This window comes from Crotalus tigris, unplaced genomic scaffold (assembly GCF_016545835.1).
Source record: "Crotalus tigris isolate CLP2741 ecotype Arizona unplaced genomic scaffold, ASM1654583v1 scf7180000024451.546054, whole genome shotgun sequence".
Classification (NCBI taxonomy): domain Eukaryota; kingdom Metazoa; phylum Chordata; class Lepidosauria; order Squamata; family Viperidae; genus Crotalus; species Crotalus tigris.
The window spans coordinates 225,023-246,627 of record NW_024100620.1 but is presented as its reverse complement, the minus strand read 5'-3'; the positions used below and the strand labels follow the sequence as shown (position 1 = coordinate 246,627).

At 39.9% G+C, this 21,605-nt stretch overlaps 1 protein-coding gene across 1 annotated transcript in view; it reads right to left on the bottom strand.

The window, feature by feature from the left end:
• Positions 1-21,605, bottom strand: part of GRID2 (glutamate ionotropic receptor delta type subunit 2) — a gene marked incomplete at its 5' end in the record, with an annotated part of 242,365 nt that overhangs the window by 4,064 nt on the left and 216,696 nt on the right. Inside the window, one exon of the mRNA XM_039332164.1 lies at positions 6,639-6,879. Coding sequence (XP_039188098.1) covers positions 6,639-6,879 — 241 coding nt within the window. The remainder of the gene's footprint in view (positions 1-6,638; positions 6,880-21,605) is intronic.

The window sequence follows — 21,605 nt, the reverse complement described above, 5'->3', positions numbered from 1 at the left end:
CCCTGCGCCCTAGAATGCTTCTGATATATTCGTGCACCCCTTACAAAAGTTTGAAATAACAGCAACGAATTATGCATATACACTATAATTTTGAAAACCCAAGTTTTCGCATCCTCTAGAATATCATTTTGTACCTCCAGGGAGTACGAGGATCCCCAGTTGGGAATCCCTGCACTAAAGTATCTAGAATACAATTTTACTTTGAAATGTTATTTTTTATTTTATCTTTACTTAAGAAAATAAATCACTCCTAGTGATTCTGGGCAGCTAGCAAGGATATCAGCAAATAGATTCCTAAAATTTAGTTTAAATTTTTTTCATTTTTTTCTATTCTATTAGTGTCAGGCCCAGCCCAAGCACGACATCGGACAATCCAGCCAAAGTTCTGTTCTATATTTGTTTACATCAAATAGAATCTTGGTAGATTAAACTTTTATTATTCTCACCGTAATGAATATACAAGTGGTTCTCGATTTACAACCATTCATTTAGTGGCTGTTTGAAGTTACAACAGCACTGAAAAAAGTGATTTATGACCATTTTTCACCACTGCACCAGGCCCATCATCACATAACTAAAATTTGGGCAATTGGCAATTGTACCATATATGCTGGCGTATAATGCGACTTATCTTATACGCCGAGTCGTCTTATACGCCGGAAATACTGATAGTTTCCGGCGTATAAGACGACGTTCTAGGAATGTGGCTCGGCGATAAAGACGGGGGTCGTCTTATACGCCGGGTCACCTTGTACGCCGGCATATACGGTATTTATGTATCCTGGAGTCATGGGATCACCTTTTGTGACTCTCTGACAAGCAAAATCTATGGGGAAGCCAGTTTCCGAGCATCAAATAAGCTTTTGAGTTTGGGAAGTGCATTTAAAAGTCAACAGTTGAATTTGCTGAACTTCTCAGAAAAGAGTGTCAAAATAAAAGCCATAGAACAACCCTGGAGGAAAAGAATAAGGTGGTATTTCATCTACTGTATAAGTACTAACTTAACAACTGCAATGATTCACTTAGCAACTGTGGCAAGCAAGGTCATAAAATGGGACAAACCTCAGTTTGTCCTATCTCCTTTAGCAACAGGAATTCTGGGCTCAATTGTGATTGTAAGTTGAGGACTAACTGTTTGCAGACAGGGAAATTCTCATCCTTTCTCAATGCTGTCTCTTGTTCTGCCCCCTCCCATCCCCCCTCAGATCCCCTTCTTCCTCAGAAACTGTCACTTCACTGCAATCCATCACAGTTTGAGCTTCAATGGTAAACTAATTGGATTGTGTATGTGGTTTAGAGTAAATAAATCTGGACAATAGTAGTAAATATGTGGCATTGCCACAGCTTGGCCTAACAGATTAAATCCATATTATTCTCCAAAGCTCCTGAGGGCAGGACAAGAAGCAACGGATGGAAACTAATCAAGGAGAGAAGCAAGTTAAAATTAAGGAGAAACTTTTAGAACAATTAACCAGTGAAACAACCTGCCTCCAGAAGGGGTGAATGCTCCAACACTGGAAGTTTTTAAGAAGAGACTGGACAGCCATTTGTCTGAAATGGTATAGGGTTTCCTGCCTGAGCAGGGGGTTGGACTAGATGACCTCCAAGGTCCCTTCCAACTTTATTATTGTTGTTGTTGTTGTTGTTGTTACTATTATTCTTGGAAGTAAAGAAGACCTACCTAGAGTCTAGCAAATCATGATTCTGCATGTTATAAACTATATCTCACTTTTTATGGATCATTTTATGAGATGAAGTCTTTCTTAAATTACTAGTATTCTGGTGCATATAGCAAATGTCTATTGCCCAGATATGACTGTGCCGATCATCACTATGTAGCCCCCACCCCACAATAGCAATACCAAATCACAACTTATTTCTTTTCTATATTTTAGAAACTGGATACTCTGAACATCAAATCCTTACCAGCAGGAGGCCTCAAAAACTTTCATCAGTTTTTAAGTGCAATTATTGTGCATTCCTTTGTTATTGTAACTGTATTTCTGTTGGAAGTACAGTTGTTCTTTGAAGTTTTGTTTGGTTTCAGGCAAGGAAAGCAACACAAGAAAGAAATAGAGGAAAATGGAGACAAAGATAAAAGGAAACAAAGCAAGAGGAAATGTCACAGAAGCTTTAGGGACAAAATTGTGTTGTTGATAGGAAGATAATGAAAGGCTAAGGAAAATTTCCAACAGGGAATTTGTGGGTTTTAAAGATTACACCTAAATTTCATATATTGATTTGAATAAATGTGTCAATTCTTTGATTGCTAATTTTGGGTGCTTTATTTTGAAGGTGATTCAGATATGTGCATTTAAAAAAAAAATTGAGTTTATAAGGATGCTAGATGAAAACTAAAAGCTCTCTTGCTGAATGAAAGCACATTTTTAGCCCTAAGTAGCATTTTCCTTATACAAATAATACATTTTGAAATTAAGTTTCATTTCTGTTGTAACTGTAAAATGTTATTTTTTTCAAGCAATATTTATATATGTAATGGTAAATATAGAATTGTTGTAACATTATTTATTTACACCCAACTTACTTACAACTTACATATACATAATATTATTATATATACTGGAGGAGAAAGATCTAATATTGGGTGTTCTGTCCTGGTAAAAACTATAGCCATTTCTGCCATCTATTTGATCAAATGTCTTAATACTGCCTTAGTTTTTAAATACACCAACCTCCGTACATAGCTTACTTACTCCTTTTTGTTCTCAAAGCCTCCTTGTCAAAATTCAGTATAAATGGGTATATCATTTATCAAGCAACAGTGTGCCAACTAACGGAAAACCAAAAATAAAGATAAATAACATGCATTGCATTTACATGTGTATGTGTGTATTTGTGTGTATACACACTCTCACATACACACTCCCACTTACATAAAACACCTTTTCTTTCTCACTACTATTATTTTTACTGGTTGCATTGCCCTTTCCATTTTTTACCTCAAATAGCTTTAAGGAAACTAGAGAATTCGCAGGAATTAATATGTATTAATTAAGCTTTATTTGATTAATTGTTATTTTATACCGCATATATGTATACTTGTGTTACATCACTTTTTTCACTGCATAGAAGCCATTTAAGAGATATTGATAGAGATATAGGTACAATATCCATATTGTTTAAGACAGTCCTTGATTTACAATCATAACTGAGCCTGGAATTATAAGATGTCATAAGTCAAGGCATCATATGACCAGACCCTATTTTTTACCATTTTTTTGTGGTGAATGCCACGATCATTAAGCAAATCAATTTTCCCTAAATTTTGCCAAAAACCTGAAGTAAACACTGGAAACTGGCAAAAAATGTCATATATCATAGGATACCGCAAACAGTCATAAAGATGAGCTAATTACCAAGTGCCCAAAATGCAGTCACCATGACTGTGAGGAGTGCTAACATCATAACCTCAAAAACAGATTGTAAGTAGCTTTGGAGGATAGGATCCTCGTAACCTCAAACGGTTGTTAAGCAATTTGTCATAAGTGGAGGATTACCTCTATTTAAAGGTTGAGGTTTAAGATTTGCTCTTCTGGCCCAAAAAATTAAGCACACATTTTGCTATTATATATTTACTGACTAGGTTTCTGAATATCTACCAGTAGCAAGGCAAGCAATTCATCCACAGTGATCCAAATGCATTCAGAGATAATTGTCTATGGAGATTCTCAGTCATCCAAGTCATGGTTATCCCAAATGTGCTTTTTCAAGAGGCAACTGGACTTTCTTGCTTTTCTTTGAAGACATTTCACTTCTCATCCAAGAAGCTTCTTCAGCTCTGACTGGATGGTGGAGAATGGAAGGATTTATCTTCCTTGCAGACAGATGGTCATTTGCCTTCTTTTAGAGAGTCGTTGAGGCCACTTGGAGGTTTATCCTGACCCTGAGGACACAGATAAACCTCCAAGTGGCCTCAACAACTCTCTAAAAGAATGCAAATGACCAGCTGTCTGCAAGGAATATAAATGCTTCCATTCCCCATGACCCAGTCAGAGCTGAAGAAGCTTCTTGGATGAGAAGTGAAATGTCTTCAAAGAAAAACAAGAAAGTCAAGTTGCCTCTTGAAAAAGTACCTTTGGGACATTCAGAGATAATATGAACTTCATAGGCATGATTACTATTACGATACTCATGTTAAATGTAACCTGTGAACTGGTTTTGGTGATTAAAGCACTACCATTGGATTCAGTTAGACCAACTCTTAATTTTATCTTTGCACTAACATTTATTTTATCTTAAATCCATCCTCCATGTTTTTCTAGTTGGTCTTTTAAGATGAAGTCTACTGCTGAACATAATATCCACTGTTTATAAGAAAATGAATGGAGTGATAATTGTCCAAATGCCATCCCTTGACCCATATTCTACCCACTTAAGACAGGGGTCCTCAACCTTGGCGACTTTAAGACTTGTTGACTTCAACTCCTAGAATTCCTCAATCAGCCAGCTGGGAGTTGAAGTCCACAAGTCTTAAAGTTGCCAAGGTTGAGGACCCCTGACTTAAGACATCAAAATGAGACACCACTCATAGGATGGTTTGTGCTTAGTTCCACAAAATGATTGCTCCTCTTTTTTCAAATATGCCTTGGTCAACAGTGAAATATTCAATCATGAGAACATTTAAATTATCACCAGGCTTCAGAGTTTACATCCCTTTGAGATTAATGGGGACAGCTCACAGTTCTGTCAGAGCTATTGTTATAAGGCTGTCTGCAGACACAAGCAGACATGACTGCATGGATTACTTTGATTCACCACTTCACAGCTATTTTTACAACCGTAAGGCATTTATTTGTTTTCTTAGAACAAAAAGGCTGCATTCTGAAGTCCAATGGGCCTGGAATAAATTGATGCAATATAAACTCCATCTGGGGACTCAGGAAGAACCAGTGGATTTCACGAGGGTTAAAATGAATGCTAGTTTCATAATCTTTGCTGAATTGTTGAACTTTTTTTTTATTTTGGATAGAGGGGATTCAATATATATGTCGATTCAGAACTTTTTAAATATATATTTTTTTCAATTAAAGAAAGACTTGGTAGCAAGCCTAACAAATAATGATAGGAGGTTCCAAGATTCTACCTCATGTAGATTTCACCCACATTTTAAATTGCCAATATTTGCAATAGTTAAATGGTTCCCCCCTCCCCTCATCCCATCTATTTCTTAAGGCTGTAAATCACAAGGACAACGTTTGTATAAGTTTCTTCTAAGAAGTAATCTCATAAATTGATCCCTTGGCTGTTGGATACAGTCATGTTCTTATTTTGTCAGTACTCTGATTTAGAAGTGCAGACTCACATTTGCTTTGACGAATTGCAAGCCTGCCTAAATGAGAATGATTTAAACAAAAGCCAGAGATATCCCGGCCATGCATAGTCCGGAAAAGAAATTTAAAAATAAACAATTCAGTGCTGTGAAAATTAAGCCATAATTTATATTTGACACTTATATTTGAGGGGGATGAATTTTATAAAGGCGTCCCATTCTCTTGAAAGAAATTGGTGGTTGGAACTTTGCAAACCCAGGGAAAGCTTACTTTTAGACAAGGACTTATACGCTCAACCTGAATCAATGGTTCTCAACCTTTCTAATGCCACGACCCCATAATACAGTTCCCCATGTTGTGGTGACCCCCAACCACTTATACATCACCGGGTGCTAGGGGCGTGGCCAAAGAAAAGGGGGGAAAATGGCGGACAGCCTTGTTTGGCGACCCTCATGAAATGGTCGTTCGACCCCAAATGGGGTCCCGACCCACAGGTTGAGAACCACTGACCTGAATAGAGAAAAGGGATGCTCATGCAAGCATCCTCCTGCGTTTCTGAGCATGCATGTGGCTCAGAAGTCTACTGTACATTTAATTCTAAGGCCTGAAGGAGGAACTCCTGCTACTAAGCATGCTATATATTTGCAACAACCTTTCAGTTTTTACAGTGAAATATGTAGGGAGTCTTTGAAAGAGTCCACACATATTGCACCACTAATTTAGCCTTCTCTTAGCAGGCTGTACAGACTTACAGGGCTCTTAGTAAATCTGAATTTGCCACCTAATGCAGGGGTCCTCAAAATGTAGCTGATTGTAAGGAAATGTATATAACAGTGTAGAGTCTAACAAACCATCTGTTGTATCTTTTCTTGTTCACATCTTATGAAACAGGGAAGTAAAACCTTACCAGAAGTCAAAACTGATTAACATTTGATCCTGCTTTAATCAACTAAAGATAAAATTCAGTTAAGCCAATTAAGGATGCAGTCCTAGATGTAAGCCCTGTGGAATTAGCAGAATTTTCTTTGGAATGTGGGATCAGGCTGCATCATACGTTGGTAGAAGACAGATCTTATCCAGATTAATAATAAAATACTTAATTGCTAATACTTTATAAATAATATGAAAGCCAATTATTATTCACAAAATGGTCGTGAACAAGATATGTGCTAGTAAGTCCCATGGAAATTAATTAGAATAAGTATTCATAAGTACAACATTATATTATTTCTTTCTTGATGTTCCCCCCCCAGTGACAAATGGTGATTAAAATGCCATTAAAACATATCAGAAGATGCATTTTCCTTCTCACCTCTAGTGCTATGATGAAATGGAAGGGTCTCATACCTCTTTTGAAGGAACCTGCGAGCCTTTTCTTTTATTCCACCATGTTTCCAACATGGCAATTAAGCAGGAGAGAACAATCCCAGCTGCCAGTATGCAAAAAACACCTGCAAAGCTTTTTATGTCCAAGGCTCCCCCTTTATGTTTGGGGTCCACAGAGGAGTGCAGATCACACTGGGAATTCTTTGGCCACCACTTATGCTTCAGGAGATCCATGTGTCCATTCTGCTGAAGTTCTAGGATCCTTGGAGAGAAATCACAGAGTCATGAATGTCTTCAAGAGCCATAGAAGATGTATACAGCTGTATGGTCCCTGACACCAAGAAATCTCATCTATGTGAAAATATTCCTGATGCCAGTAACCACGTTGAATCAGCTATAACACAGGCCCCTTTAAGTACAATAATTCAGGTAGTCCTCGATTTACAACAGTTCATTTAGTGACCATTTGAAGTTACATCACTGAAAAAAGTGACTTATGACTGTTTGTCACACAACCACTGCAGCATCCTCACAGTCAGGTGATCAAAATTCAGATGCTTGGCAACTGACTCACATTTATGACGGTTGCCTTGTCCAGGGGTCAGGTGATCCCCTTTTGTAATCTTCTGACAAGCAAAGTCAATAGGGAAGCCAGATTCGTTTAAGAACCATGTTACTAACTTAACAACTGCAGTGATTCACTTAACAGCTATGGCAAGCAGAGTCATAACATGGGGCAAAACTTAGCAATAGAAATTTTGGGCTCAATTGTGGTCACAAGTTGAGGACCACCTGTACTGACATCATTAGATGACTGCACGAGTGATAACTATCACAATGAGTATTATAAATGGCTAGACCAGTGGTTCTCAACCTGTGGGTCGGGACCCCATTTGGGGTCGAACGACCATTTCACGGGGGTCACCAAACCATGCTGTCCGCCACTTTTTTCCCTTTTCCCTAGCTGTCCTACTCCCTCTTATTGGTGGCCACACCCACTTGGGGGTCACCATAACATGGGGAACTGTATTATGGGGTCACGGCATTAGAAAGGTTGAGAACCACTGGTCTAGACAGAAGTCCAAACTGTGGAATCATTCAGGAAGCAGTTGTGTGAAACCACTTAGCTTTCCAATGTGAAATGTAAAAGTGAGAAATATGTTTAAACTATTAAAATATAAAGTTTATATAATGACCACAATATCTAGTGCTCCAGTTTCATTGAAATTGCTGATGCTTAAAATAGTCTTAACTCTGATATAATGGGTTGAGTCAAATACTGTTGAAATTAACTCTTCTACTCCATCCTCCGAGTTGGGTCACCATATAAATTGGCTGAATAAAAAATCTTGTTGATTTCAATGGTCAAATGTAATTTTACGTGATTCATATCCATTGGCTGGATTCATAGATCAAAATAAAACTATATTTTTTAAAACAGTGATCTTTTGAATACCAAAAAACTGCCTCAGTGATAACTAACGATTTCATATAAACAACAGTAGTTAGGCCAGCACTTATCAAATTATTTCAATACCAATAGCACTTAGACTTGCATACCACTTCATAGTGCTTTACAGCACTCTCTGGACATCACACATTGCTCCCAAGAATCTGGGTCCTCATTTTACTGACCTTGTAAGGATGGAAGGCTGAGTCAACCTGTGCCAGTCAGGATCGAACTCCAGACTGTGGGGCAGAGTTAGCCTGCAATACTGCATTCTAACCACTGCGCCATCACGGCTCATATGTGACTTTAGCCCATATATTTCAGTGCTCGCACACAAGCAACTCAAAAACTTTTAGAACTGACATAGGAAGTCACTGTACCACTTGACCCAGAGCCCATCCCAATTTGATTTGTACAAGAGTGCATAGTGATTTGTGTTTTGTCAACTACATGACTGATACAGCTGATCTTACAGCTTGCTTTGCTTTACATGGCTAGTGAGAATGAGGGCTTGCTCGCTCTAATTCAATGTTTCTCAACCTTGGCAACTTTAAGGTATGTGGGTTTCAACTTCCAGAATTTTCTAGCTAGCATGCTGGCTGGGGAATTCTGGGAGTTGAAGTCCACACATCTTAAAGTTGTCAGGGTTAAGAAATACTTTTCCAAGTACTATGCAATGTTCTTGGATACAAGATAAATGGATTTCCTTGAGCCGTGTCATTTGCTCTTACTAGCATCAGAGCATCACAAATGTAGACAGTTGCTGTTGCAATAAGCCCAAACAAAGGGATGCTTTGTATTCTATTGATTGTAAGCACCTGCTTTAAATGTGTGTCATTTAAATCAATTGAACTGCAATGCACTTTAACATACTTCTGTTTAAAGTCTTTGTTTTAGTCAACGCTCATTTGTTCTAAACAGCAACCAACTGTTATCTCACTCTTATATGTACTCATATGATTCATAGTCCACACATTTCAAATACTTTAACGATAGTACTTTTAACAGTAAATGAAAACAGGTCCCAAATGATAAAAGGAGACTGAAAATTAAATTATGATGCAGTAAACTACCATCAACTGTACAATAACATATATATAAAAGACAGGGTTAAAAGCAACCTGATCTGTAGATTCATAGTCCATGTGCAAAGTTTTAGCAGCTTTCAGAACGTCAAAAAACTTCAACAGCACAGGAGTTATTCAGATTTTGGGAACAGCCTATTTGAAAAGGGTAAACGGATTCCCAGCCTCCTAACCTCTTTCAGACAAAGAAGCCAAAGCATTTTTCCACCTCTACCCTGGGATGGTAATTTATTAAATTTATTTTGCATTAAATTCCCAAAGGCTCTGGGCATGATGTTCTAATCAGACAGGTGGTATGGTAACTTATGTCTTAGTCATTAAAAGGCTATTCTTCTTGTTGTTGTTGTTGTGCCATATCCGTTATTGGATGTTGGATTGCATACAAAAACCTATTGGCAACCATTCACAGTGTGGCTCTAACAAAGCTGAAATGACTCTCGCTTGCCAGCATATGGGTTGCTGTATTTTGTAGCAACTGCAGTTTTAGATGGTCTTTAAGGGCAGCCTCATATAGAGCTTCTTACAATCAATGTCAAAATAATGAGGATATGTAGAGAGCCACAGAGATGGTGTTGGGAAAGCTAAGCAGATGGTTACATAAACAAAAGCATTTGTTAAGCCAGACAACAGCTAAAATGTGAGAAAAGAGTTCGTGACGACTCCTCCCTAATTCTCTACAGTGTAAGAGGGAAAGAGGGCAGAACTCAGTCAAGTGTTCAAAGTTGTGTGTCACTTTTGCCTTTCTCAATAAAATATGCTTTCAATCAGATTTGTGGAGTCAGTTTCCTGACCTGACTTATCACACAGGCCTGATAGGATGTGAATAGTTGCCAGAATCCCAACTCTAAGAAGGGCTTGTGGACTGCTTGAAGCCGGGCAAAAGCTCCTCAGGCTACTGTTTTCATTTGCCAATGGAGTAGGAGTCCTGAGTCCACCCATGAGACTCCATAGCAATACCATTTAGACTTTTATATCTCCCCATAGTGTTTTACAGCACCCTCTGGAGAGTTTACAATGTCAGCATTATTTGCCTATTGCCCTCAACACCCATCTCAGAAGGATAGAAAGTTGAGTCAACCTTGAGCCCCATCAGGATTGAACTATGGGCAGAGTTAGCCTGCAATACTGCACTTAGCCACTGCGCCATCATACTGCAGAATTTCAAGTGCCAGCCCCATCAAGAATCAAAGCAGGAGTCCCAAGCCAAAGTAGATGGTTTCTAAATCAACAATAATTTCCTTGGGCTTTGTTCTCATTCAATCCTTTATACCCTTTGGATTAAGGCTATATCAAGACACCTCCTACATCTCCTGCCTGGTACAGAGTGATTCTATCTAATTGGATTTCATCTGAATATTGATGATACTTCGCTGCATATCACAAATAGTCTTCTCCAGTGGTTTCATATAGTTGTTAAATAACATCCGAAAGGAATGGCAAAGGGGTCAACTACTTATCTGCCATCTTTTATTGACTGCAACTGCCTTCAGAGAGGAATAGAACCAATGTTTTACAATGCCTGCAAGTCCCAGGACTTGGGGGCACTCAAGGAATCTCATGACTCAAAAGCTTCTCTAGATAATCTAATAGGACTAAAAAAGCTGCATTTTCCTGGTCCAGTCATAGTGGAGTTTATTGATGAGTTACTAGTGCAGATTCTGTTGTACAGGTATAGCTAAGTCTGAAATCTGAATACAGTGAATCAAGACAACCCATTTCCTTTATAATTGAAGGTCAGTCGCCTTTTCCAAGGTCTGACATTTCATATCCTCAGTATATTCCTTGGTAAATCAGAGCAACACCCATCCCCACACCCCCCCACCCCCCCACACACCAGTTAAATGGTCAGAAAGGGCAATTTTGCTCAAAACTTTTGTTCAGCACTTTTGTTCAACACTGTTGCATCTTTATTTCAGAAGTCTAGGGTGATGGCAGCACTGCCTGTCACATTAATGACAAGATCCATGCCCTACTACTCTATTTATTTAATCCAGCAATGGAAAAATATCTTTGATTCCTCACTAAATAGTGCTTAATTTACTTCTGCTATTCCTGATGAATTTTCAGTTCAGAACTTTGTAACATTTTTGAGACTGAAATTTCTTCCCAACTGTATCATACCAATTGGAATATTATAGATAGGAAAGATTCCTCCCCAGCTATCTGAAATTTTGACTATGTAGTGAGAGATAGAGGTTTTATAATGAGGCAGTGGAAGTGGAGAAGTTAAAAGAAATGATTAGATTTTTCAGTTAGGGAAATTATATATCAAGGCAAATTATAGTAGCATCAGAGTGACTAGTTTGTCTAATGAGGCCAAAAGCCAGATCACATTTGCCCTTTGCAAAATCATGGATGTTCTGGCAATTTAATTCAGGTGTTTAGTCAAAGGAATTAATTTATATGCTGAGGTTTTTGAATACAGCGAGAGTTCCACCTGGTCCAGTTAGTGAACAAACTCCATTAACGTTCAAAGTGATTTGCATGGGAGGATAATAAAAAACAGTTTGGAGGATAATTGTGCCCCTGAAAGCAGAATTTTTTAAAAGGGACCTCTGGCAAAGTCAGCATTAATTTGGCAGTAAGTCACTTTTTGTAATGTGTGAATTTCCCACAAGATGGCACCCTGTCCACAAAAACAGATAAATGTTCATACATACTCCAGCATTCAGGAAGAATAAATAAATACTTTCCTATCAGGAAGCAAGCATATACTGTACTACTACCATAATTAGAATATACAGAAACTCATTTTTCAGAATCCGTACTGTTGGGAGGAACTCCCCCGTTCGGTCCTTCCAGCCGGGATTCCCCTTGACGGTGCAGCGCAGAAGAAATAGATCGTGAAGCCAGCTACCAGAAAGAGGTTTTATTTCGAGGATCAGCGTTGAGTGACAATTCAGCTCGAGTCCCCGGCTAGCTAGACAGAGTGATCTTTAAACAGGGGTTTTTATACCCTTTTGTGGTTTCCAAACTTGTCATTTCTGATTGGTAACAAACTTACCATTTCTAATTGGTGAGTTAAAATTTGTCTTTCTTGATTTGCTGGTTTGTGACTATTGTTAGTTCCTTTTTCTTGCCTAAAAGGTGTTAATTACTTTTATTGTTGTGTCCTGATTGCTGCTAGCTGGTTCCTCATTGTGTGTGTCAAGTGTTTGCTGTTTTAGCCTCAGGCTGCTGTTGACCCAGTTTAGTTGGGGTGTTCCTAGATTATTTCTTAGTTGGGCTGGGGAGGGGGTGTCCAACTCTCATCAATTCCCCCATTTTGGGCTATCACTGATGTATCAGTGATTAGCCCAACTGGTTCATATATACGGTAGTGATGATCAATTTGGCACATCATGAGAGATATCTTTCTTGCTCTGTCCCTTGCTTCTGATGGGAGTTGTGCAGACCTTTAGGCATTTTAACCCCAAAGGAATTAATTGGCATAAGCAACAAAGGAGGGCTCCACCTATTATGACTGTGATTATACTACCAATAAGAATTTTCAACCAATGGAAGTCTGGTAACCATGAAAAGAGCCAGGAAAGGTTCCAGGATGATTGGTTGTGCCCAATGTTTTGTGCTAGTTCTCTTAAATGTTGGATGTCACCTTTAGCTTCCAGTCAGGTTTGCATACCCCCCAAAATTCTTCACAGCCATGGTTCTCCTTAGTATATGACCACTGGCTGCCCAGTTTCAAGGGTTGTTTCCTGCCTTAGCTCTTAATTCAGTGCATCCAGGTTTGTAATGCCCAACTGCCAGGCTATTAAATTTTCTTTAAATTGCACATAATGAGTTCTAGGAATCCCAATCTGAGCTCAACAGTGCAAAATATTCAGGGCATAAGTTTGGGATTTTTCCTATTGCTTCCTTAGTCATGGCATATGAATTGCAAATCACCTGAGGGGGCCTAGTTCCCTCCCCCTTGGAATCTGTTGGAAGTTGGTCCCACAAAGCTTTGGTGCAATAGAGCAAAAATCAGCCTGAGGAACTTTACTAAAGGTAGGCGGAGGGGATAGACTCAAGTGTGATTCTGAATGGTGTTTGTGTGTGTGTGCATGTATGTGCAGCTACTTTTACAAAATAGTCAATACAAACATTCTGGATAAATTTTCCCTCCCACCATAGAAGTCCAAGGTGTTCAGTACTTGTTCTGCCACCTATTCCTAAATGCCATCTCTCCATTAATACATTCAACTGGCTTGTTACAATACAAATGGGGCAAGAAAGAAAAGTTTACAATGAGTTTCCACCCCCCCCCCCCAAGTCTAATTTTCTCTTCTGAGGCTTCACATGGCACCACCTTCCTTCTGCAGCTCTCACAGGACTTGGGAAGATGTTCCACTCAGATTGCATGGTGGCTTTTTAGTGGATGGCTGGATTCAAAACTCAATTCCATGGCTCAAATGGATGGAGGCAGCATCTGGGTCTGTGTGTTCTGCTTCCAAAGGCTTGGGAGAGGGTTTCAGGGCTGAAAGATACAAGAACAAGGTCTCCCCTCCCCCACTTTCTGGGTGGACTCTACCAGGAGAGGCAGACAAAAGGTATGGAGAACAAAGGGCAGGAAAAGAATTGGAAGCAGTTTGAAAATGCTGAAAACTCCAAATAATTTTAAAAGTCTAATATTTTAAGATGTGCAACTTGCCAAGGGTAGGAGAACATTTATTCTAAAATAGACCACATTATTTTAGAGATTAGAAAATGCTTATTTGTTTCAGAAAAGTTTCATAGTAGTTTCACCAGTAAGTGATAGGATACGAAAAGTAACTTAAGGAAATTATTTCCCCACACAAGCAGACTTGAGCTTCAAGAGGCTCTTGTAGATAGACACACATTTTTCAGGAAAAAGATAGATAAAACATATACAGTAAATGCAAGTGAAACTTTTCCAACAGATAAACTTAAAACAATACCTCCTGGTAACTTAAGGCTGTTCTTGAACGTACACAGAGAGAAAGAAAAACAAACAAACAAACACAATTCTTTTTCTTCACTCTGTTTGTTGGCCAGACAAACAGAGTGAGGTATTTCCTTTTTGTGGCTTATTTTAAGCAGAATTTCTAGCAGAATTTAAAATTCTTTTTCCTTTGGATTTGAAACAGTTAACAGTCACATTTATCTCTCATGCACAGACTTTGACAAACATATATACACAAAGACAAGAGAACAGAAGTCTTAGTTTTACACATCCTACTCATTCCCACCATAAATTTCAGATAACTCAAGTTAGGGAAGGCACATATTTTAAACATACCACATGGTTGCATAGAGGAGAGAGAGAGAGAGAGAGAGAGAGAGAGAGAGAGAGAGAGAATCACTATTTCTTATTTTCCCTTTTAAGTACCTTTATTTAGCCAAATTGGTTTCCCAGCAAGGCCCTAAGCAAAGTCTATCTTTCTTTCATACACTATACAGTCGAAGTCTCCTTGTGAGACTTCTTTCCTAACTTTGCATTGCTTACAGGGCCTTACCAGCTAGTTGCCCAAATCCAATTCTTTCATTGACTCATTCCATTTCATTTTCACACATTCTCTCCGTTTTCCCTAACAAAAGGTTCTGTGCTCTGGCCAACCCCCATGCTGTCCAGGTTCTGCCAATTAAACAGATCCTTTCTGCGGCTAGGAAAGACCAGAAGCAGCAAAATCCAATTGTGAGTGTCTACAATAGACTTTATGGTCTCTATAACGGTTTGAGGATCCGCACGAAAGGTGGCAGTATCCTTTTTCCAAACAACCAAATCGGACGGGGAGAAAGGGGTGTGGGTTAAAATGTGTCCTGTCTGGCCCCTCGGTCGCCCGGGTATGGGCCTGTTCAACAAGGGGGCCATGAAGGTCGGTTCAGGGTTATCTAAGGGAGGCTGGGGGTCCAAGTTGACTTGGGTCGGGTTCCTCTGTCTGGACAGTTCGGCCCAGCAATACCAGTACGGTAGTTGGGTTGGCTCTATCCTTGACCTAAGTTCTTTTAGTGTTCTGATTTCTAGGGTGCCACCTTCGGGCCAAATTTGTCTCCCGCGGTCATCTTTAAGCAAAGCCCATTTCCTACATAATTCCTCTAATCGCTTCTTCTTCATTCCAGCCTGGACAGGAAGCTGATTCCTGTCCCAGGCTTCGAGCATGCTCTCAACTGGGAAACCCACTTCGGCCCTTGAATTGGAACTCCCCATTCTTTTATAACGGGGTTTTCCTTTCAATGTTAAAGGGTACTAACAGTCGAAGTCTCCTTGCGAGACTTCTTTCCCAATACAGTCGAAGTCTCCTTGCGAGACTTCTTTCCCAATACAGTCGAAGTCTCCTTGCGAGACTTCTTTCTCCTAATACAGTCGAAGTCTCCTTGCGAGACTTCTTTCTCCTAATACAGTCGAAGTCTCCTTGCGAGACTTCTTTCTCCTAATACAGTCGAAGTCTCCTTGCGAGACTTCTTTCTCCTAATACAGTCGAAGTCTCCTTGCGAGACTTCTTTCGGAGGTGAAAGAGGAGGTGAGCGGCCACCTCCGCTCGGGGCTACTGCTTTAATATTTACTGGCAGAAGGGGTCCTGGCTTACCCAGAATAGGGTTCTCTTTCTCTGCCCGCTCAGTCCTCCTCTCTCACCAGAAGGTCTCACGCTCCGATGCCCCCCCCTTGCTTTCCCGAATTCCGCCGGTCATGGCTCCACTGGAGCTAGCAGCAGGTCGGGGTGCGGCTAGAGGGCACACGGAGGGAGCGAGCTCCAGCTGATTCTAAGAGGAGGATGCCTCACACACACACTCATGCATTCTTCCTTTCGTTCCCCCAGACCCTTTAACCTAATAGATTTAAATTTGGTGGCACTTACCCTCTTTCCTGGTAGCTGTTCGAGCGTAAGACTCAAAAACTCCCTTTACTACCCGATGCCGACCGGGCAGGGTCCGAGGAGGCTTCCCCACGGATCAAAGTGTCCGCTGCCGGCTGGGTGATGACTCTTCCGGGCCCGGTCCGGTGGCTGGGTGAGCTGGAAGTCCCATCTGGGTCGCCAGATTGTTGGGAGGAACTCCCCCGTTCGGTCCTTCCAGCCGGGATTCCCCTTGACGGTGCAGCGCAGAAGAAATAGATCGTGAAGCCAGCTACCAGAAAGAGGTTTTATTTCGAGGATCAGCGTTGAGTGACAATTCAGCTCGAGTCCCCGGCTAGCTAGACAGAGTGATCTTTAAACAGGGGTTTTTATACCCTTTTGTGGTTTCCAAACTTGTCATTTCTGATTGGTAACAAACTTACCATTTCTAATTGGTGAGTTAAAATTTGTCTTTCTTGATTTGCTGGTTTGTGACTATTGTTAGTTCCTTTTTCTTGCCTAAAAGGTGTTAATTACTTTTATTGTTGTGTCCTGATTGCTGCTAGCTGGTTCCTCATTGTGTGTGTCAAGTGTTTGCTGTTTTAGCCTCAGGCTGCTGTTGACCCAGTTTAGTTGGGGTGTTCCTAGATTATTTCTTAGTTGGGCTGGGGAGGGGGTGTCCAACTCTCATCAATTCTTTAATATGGCTTTTTCAAATTTTGGAGCATATCTCCATTTGGGCTGGGACCGGGACTGTGTCTTCAAACATTCCAAATGCTTGCTTTGCTTTACAAGAGTAGGGATCCAGTTGGAGTAAAGTGAGAATCAGAGGGAATGGGATGAATTAGCTGCCATTCTAGCTGGTCACAAGTTTGGCAGCAGGGCTTTATCTTTCAAGGGTGAATGCCAAGAACAAAAGTTATGTAGATGAACCAGATGGAACGAAAGAAAGCGAAGATAAAAGAAAAAAAGGGGGCAGAAGCTTAGCCAGGAAGTATTCTCCTTCAAAAGATGAAATGCTTAGATTGAGAAATAAGGTCAAAACTAAGACTTTCTAAGGACTGGTGGTTTATGGTGGTCAGCAGCTGGGTTGAGTTTCATTGACTGGGTCCTCACTCAGCTGACTGAGTGTTCAAACTATAGCATTAGAATAGAGTAGAGTAGAATAGAATAGAATGGAATAGAATGGAGTGGAGTGGAGTGGAGTGGAGTGGAGTGGAATGGAATGGAATAGAATAGAATAGAGTTGGAAGGGATGTGGTAGGTCATCTAGTCCACCCCCCCTGCTCAAGCAGGAGACCCTACACCATTTCTGACAGATGGCAGTCCAGTCTCTTTTTGAAAGCATTAAGTTTGCAGTGGTTACTGAAGAAAGAAATAAGGCTGTAAGCCTGAATGACAGTTATCTTGATTTCAGACTGCCCTCCTGCCGTGTCATATAGAGGTAAAGGTTGAGATATTATGCAAATAACAGCTGCATCTGTAGCTGTAAAAGCATAGGGCAAACATCTTGCACTGATGAAATATATGCATTATGCATGCATTGACTACAGTAAAGTATAGATGACAAGCAGAGTGTAATAACATTGTGGAAAACCTTTTATGTTGCTCAGTTTGGAGGCAAAGCAGACCATAGTTCATTAAAGTGAATGGTTTCAGAAATTTAAAAGGCATATTGACCCCCAGAGGGCACTGTTCTTGTTATATGCAGCACTAACTTCTCTGCGGTTTTTATTTACAAAAGAGATAAGAATTCCTTCTCTGAACTAAAATTCCTTTCTTCCCTTAACATTATCACCTTGCCTGGCGCTACTCAATGTAGTTGTTCAGTAACATTTAGATGGCCATAAGGACTGGGACCTCAAGAAGGGATTAATTCTTGCTTTTGCTCAGGATTCTAATCCAGTTAAATCAGTGCCTGCCTTTTTTTTTTGGCCTCTTCCCATGTTTTTAAGCACTGTGCACTCGTAGATACAATAACAGACTTGGAAGGGACTTTGGAGGTCTTCTAGTCCAACCCCCTGCTCAAACAGGAAACCCTAAACCATTTCAGACAAATGGTTGTCCAATCTCTTCTTAAAAATATCCAGTGTTGGAGCATTCACAACTTCTGGATGCAAGTTGTTCCATTGATTAATTGTTCTCACCGTCAGGAAGTTTCTCCTTAGTTCTAGATTGCTTCTCTTTTTGATTAGTTTCCATCTATTGTTTCTTGTCCTGCCTTCAGGTGCTTTGGAGAACAATTTGATTCCCTCTTCTTTGTGGCAGCCCGTGATATTGGAATACTGCTATCATGTCACCCCAGTCGTCCTTTTCATTAAACTAGACCCAATACCCAATTCCAGCATCCATTCTTTAGATGTTTTAGTCTCCACTCCCCTAATCATCTTTGTTGCTCTTGTCTGCACTCTTTCTAGTGTCTCAACATCTTTTTTTTACATCGTGGTGACCAAAACTGGATGCAATTTTCCAAGTGTGGCCTTATCAAGGCACTCTTTAAGGCTTGAAGGTACTCAAACAAATGGTGGCGTTATTAGGAATGCAAAGAGTTTTAAAAAAAATTTTAGGCAGCTATATGAGTCCATGCTAGCTTTACCTTTTCTAGGAATTCAGTTCATCCACTGCTGATACTCAAAGAGGCTTAATGAAACATTCAGAGAGGGGCCACAAATTCTTTTCACAGATGATTAGAAATGGCCTGCAAGACTAAATGCCAGCTTCTTTGTACCAGGCCATGTTAACCAATAAGTGTTATTTTCAGCTGCTTCCTTGCTTTTCCTCATGGAGAGCCAATGATGAGAAGCCATGTTAACACTCAAGGTCTTATAAAATGACAAGGAAATAATGTGATACCACGTGGAAAGGGCTTTTTTTTCCATTAGGAAAGCTAATTAGTCACTGCAGCAGTGAAGACAAGAGTTGCTGGGAAAAGATTGGAATTGAGCCCAATGGGGAGTCAGTCAGTCAATTTCCTTCCTAAAGAAAATGGCTGGTTCTGCTCTGCAAATTTTAGCAGAAACACTGAATCTGACATAGAAGAAGGTGTTCTGGATTGTAGGTAAGTGGGTGGCTGTTAAAAAGAGAAAGAGAGAGAGAGAGAGAAGGGGAGAGAGAGAGAGAGAGAGAGAGAGAGAGAGAGAGAGAGAGAGAGAGAGAGAGACTGATGCATACCCGCTGTCACTGTTATTGCAACTCACCGTCACTCAGAAATGGTTGGAAAATACAGGTAGTCCTTCATTTACAACCCACAATTAGGATCAGAGTTTACAATGGTAAGCATTGCAGATTTTAAGTGAGTCACATCCAATTTTATGACCATTTTGGCCACAGTTGTTAAGCAAGTCACGTCAGTTATTACCATATATTCTGGCGTATAAGATGACTTTTGAGAGCGTCGAAACAGGCTCCGAACTCGGGGGTCGTCTTATATGCCGAGTCATCTTATACGCCGGAAATAAGGTAGTTTCTGGCGTATAAGACGACTTTCTAGGCATGCAACTCGGCGTCGATGGTCTTATACGCCGGAAATAATGTAGTTTCTGGCGTATAAGATGACTTTCTAGGCATGTGACTCAGCGTCGATCGTCTTATACGCCGGAAATACCGATAATTTCTGACGCATAAGATGACTTTCTAGGCATGCGACTCAGTGTCGATCGTCTTGCGACTCGGCGTCGATCGTCTTGCGACCCGGCATTGAACTAGGGGGTCGTCTTATACGCCAGGTCATCCTATACGCTGGAATATACGGTAAGTGAATCATGCAGTCTTAAGCGAGTTCCCCATTTACCTTGCTCATTGGAAGTCAGCTGGGAAAGTCACAAATGACAATAACATGACCTTGGGATGCTGCAACCACCGTAAATACTTCCTGGAAGCCAAGCATCTGTAGTCTGATCATTGGGATGCTGTGATGGTTATAAGTGTGAGGACCAATCCTAAGTCTATTTTTCAGTGCTGTTGTAACTTTGAACAGTACCAAAATGAATAGTTGTAAATTGGGGACTATCTGTAATCTGATTTATCATTTCCATTCCCATTCTTGCTTGATTTACCTGCAGTTACTTTATCCAAATTCTGCCCCTCTCTCTACTTTCTTTTACATCATATGTTCATATTTTCAATCGCACTACTTGTTATTTTATCTTCCCTGCTTCACTGATTCCACTTATCCTTTATTAGCTTATATTAAAAAAAAACATTTGAAGTATATCATGATGTTTACTGGTTTTCTTTTTTGATTTTTTTTTTATCGTAAACAGTATTTCTCCTTTCCCATTTTAGCTGGGCTACTAGGGTTGCACTTGTATTTATTAGGCAGTATCTCTAGGATAAACTAGGCTGGGCTTGGATGGGGAAGGGTAAGGATGAATTTATTTATTTCTGGAGGAGTGCAGTGGCTCATGAGATTAGAACGCTCGGCTGTTGATCATCAGGCTCGTGTTTGAGACCCATTGCTGCTGCGTGGCGGGGTGAGTTCCCCGAACACTCCAGCTCCCGCTGACCCAGCAGTTTGAAAGCGGGAGACCATGAATAGATTAATGGATACCACTTTGGTGGGCAACTTTATGGGGACCCAAAAGGAGTCCCCAAGTGGGTGTCCCCGGGACAAATCATTTCACCATGGAAGCACAATATTTATGAAATATTGACCTAGACATGGTATTGGAAATAAATCTCCATGGATAGTAGAGGAGGTAAAAACGGTCACAGATAGTCTGTAATATAAAGTTTCTTTCATCCCCAAACCTCTTTAGAGCTATCTATAGATAGGTTCTATTGACAAATTTCAATTTCTCACTTTTTGGTGATGGCAATAGTTATGACTTATTTCTTTATATTGTCCCATGCAATCTTTTACATAACAAACTTATACATATTAGGAGTTTGAGCTTATGCTCTAAAAATAGATGAGTCCAGGATGAAGAAGTGGATAGGACAAAAATATTTAATTTAAATAATTCAAATATCATTAATACATAGCTATTCTGCTCACATTAAAAACTATAGAGGAACCTTCACAGACTCCATGTTGTACACATTTGTATATAGGGGTTTGCAGTATACTGTATATAAACTTTCTTAAGAGTTATTTCTTCTAATAGCTATCACTCACCTATCTGTAAAACTGGACTACCTCATTGCAAAGGAGAGATCAAGATGTTTTTCACCAGCTATTCAGTTTCAGAATGACATTGATATCATCAGGACAGGACAAATAAAGTTGTCAAAGAATTAGTATTGGTGACATCTATATCTGTACCTGTATCTAGATATATATTATATCCAGGGATGAATGATTTCTGTCCAAATTTCTTCCCAACTTTGGTGTGCTATTACCTGTTAGGATGTTTTTTTTTTAATCTTCAGTCTTTGACACCAACAATTATACATCACAAAGGAATAGTCATAAAGACTGACACAGCACCATTTACCTTGGCCTAACTTGGAAACAAGTTCAGTTGGCTTGCATCCACCTTGTTAAATGCCTTCACTATTGGCATTGCCAGCCAGAGCTTCACAGTTTCCATTTATATTCCGATCTATGAATATTTATGATTACATATGAATAATTTCCTGCAATTTTGGAGTTGAGAATTTGGATATACATTTGGATGGTCATTTCTTAAAAAAAAAGCAAATATCTGAGGATAATGGGAGTTGTAGTCCATCATACTGG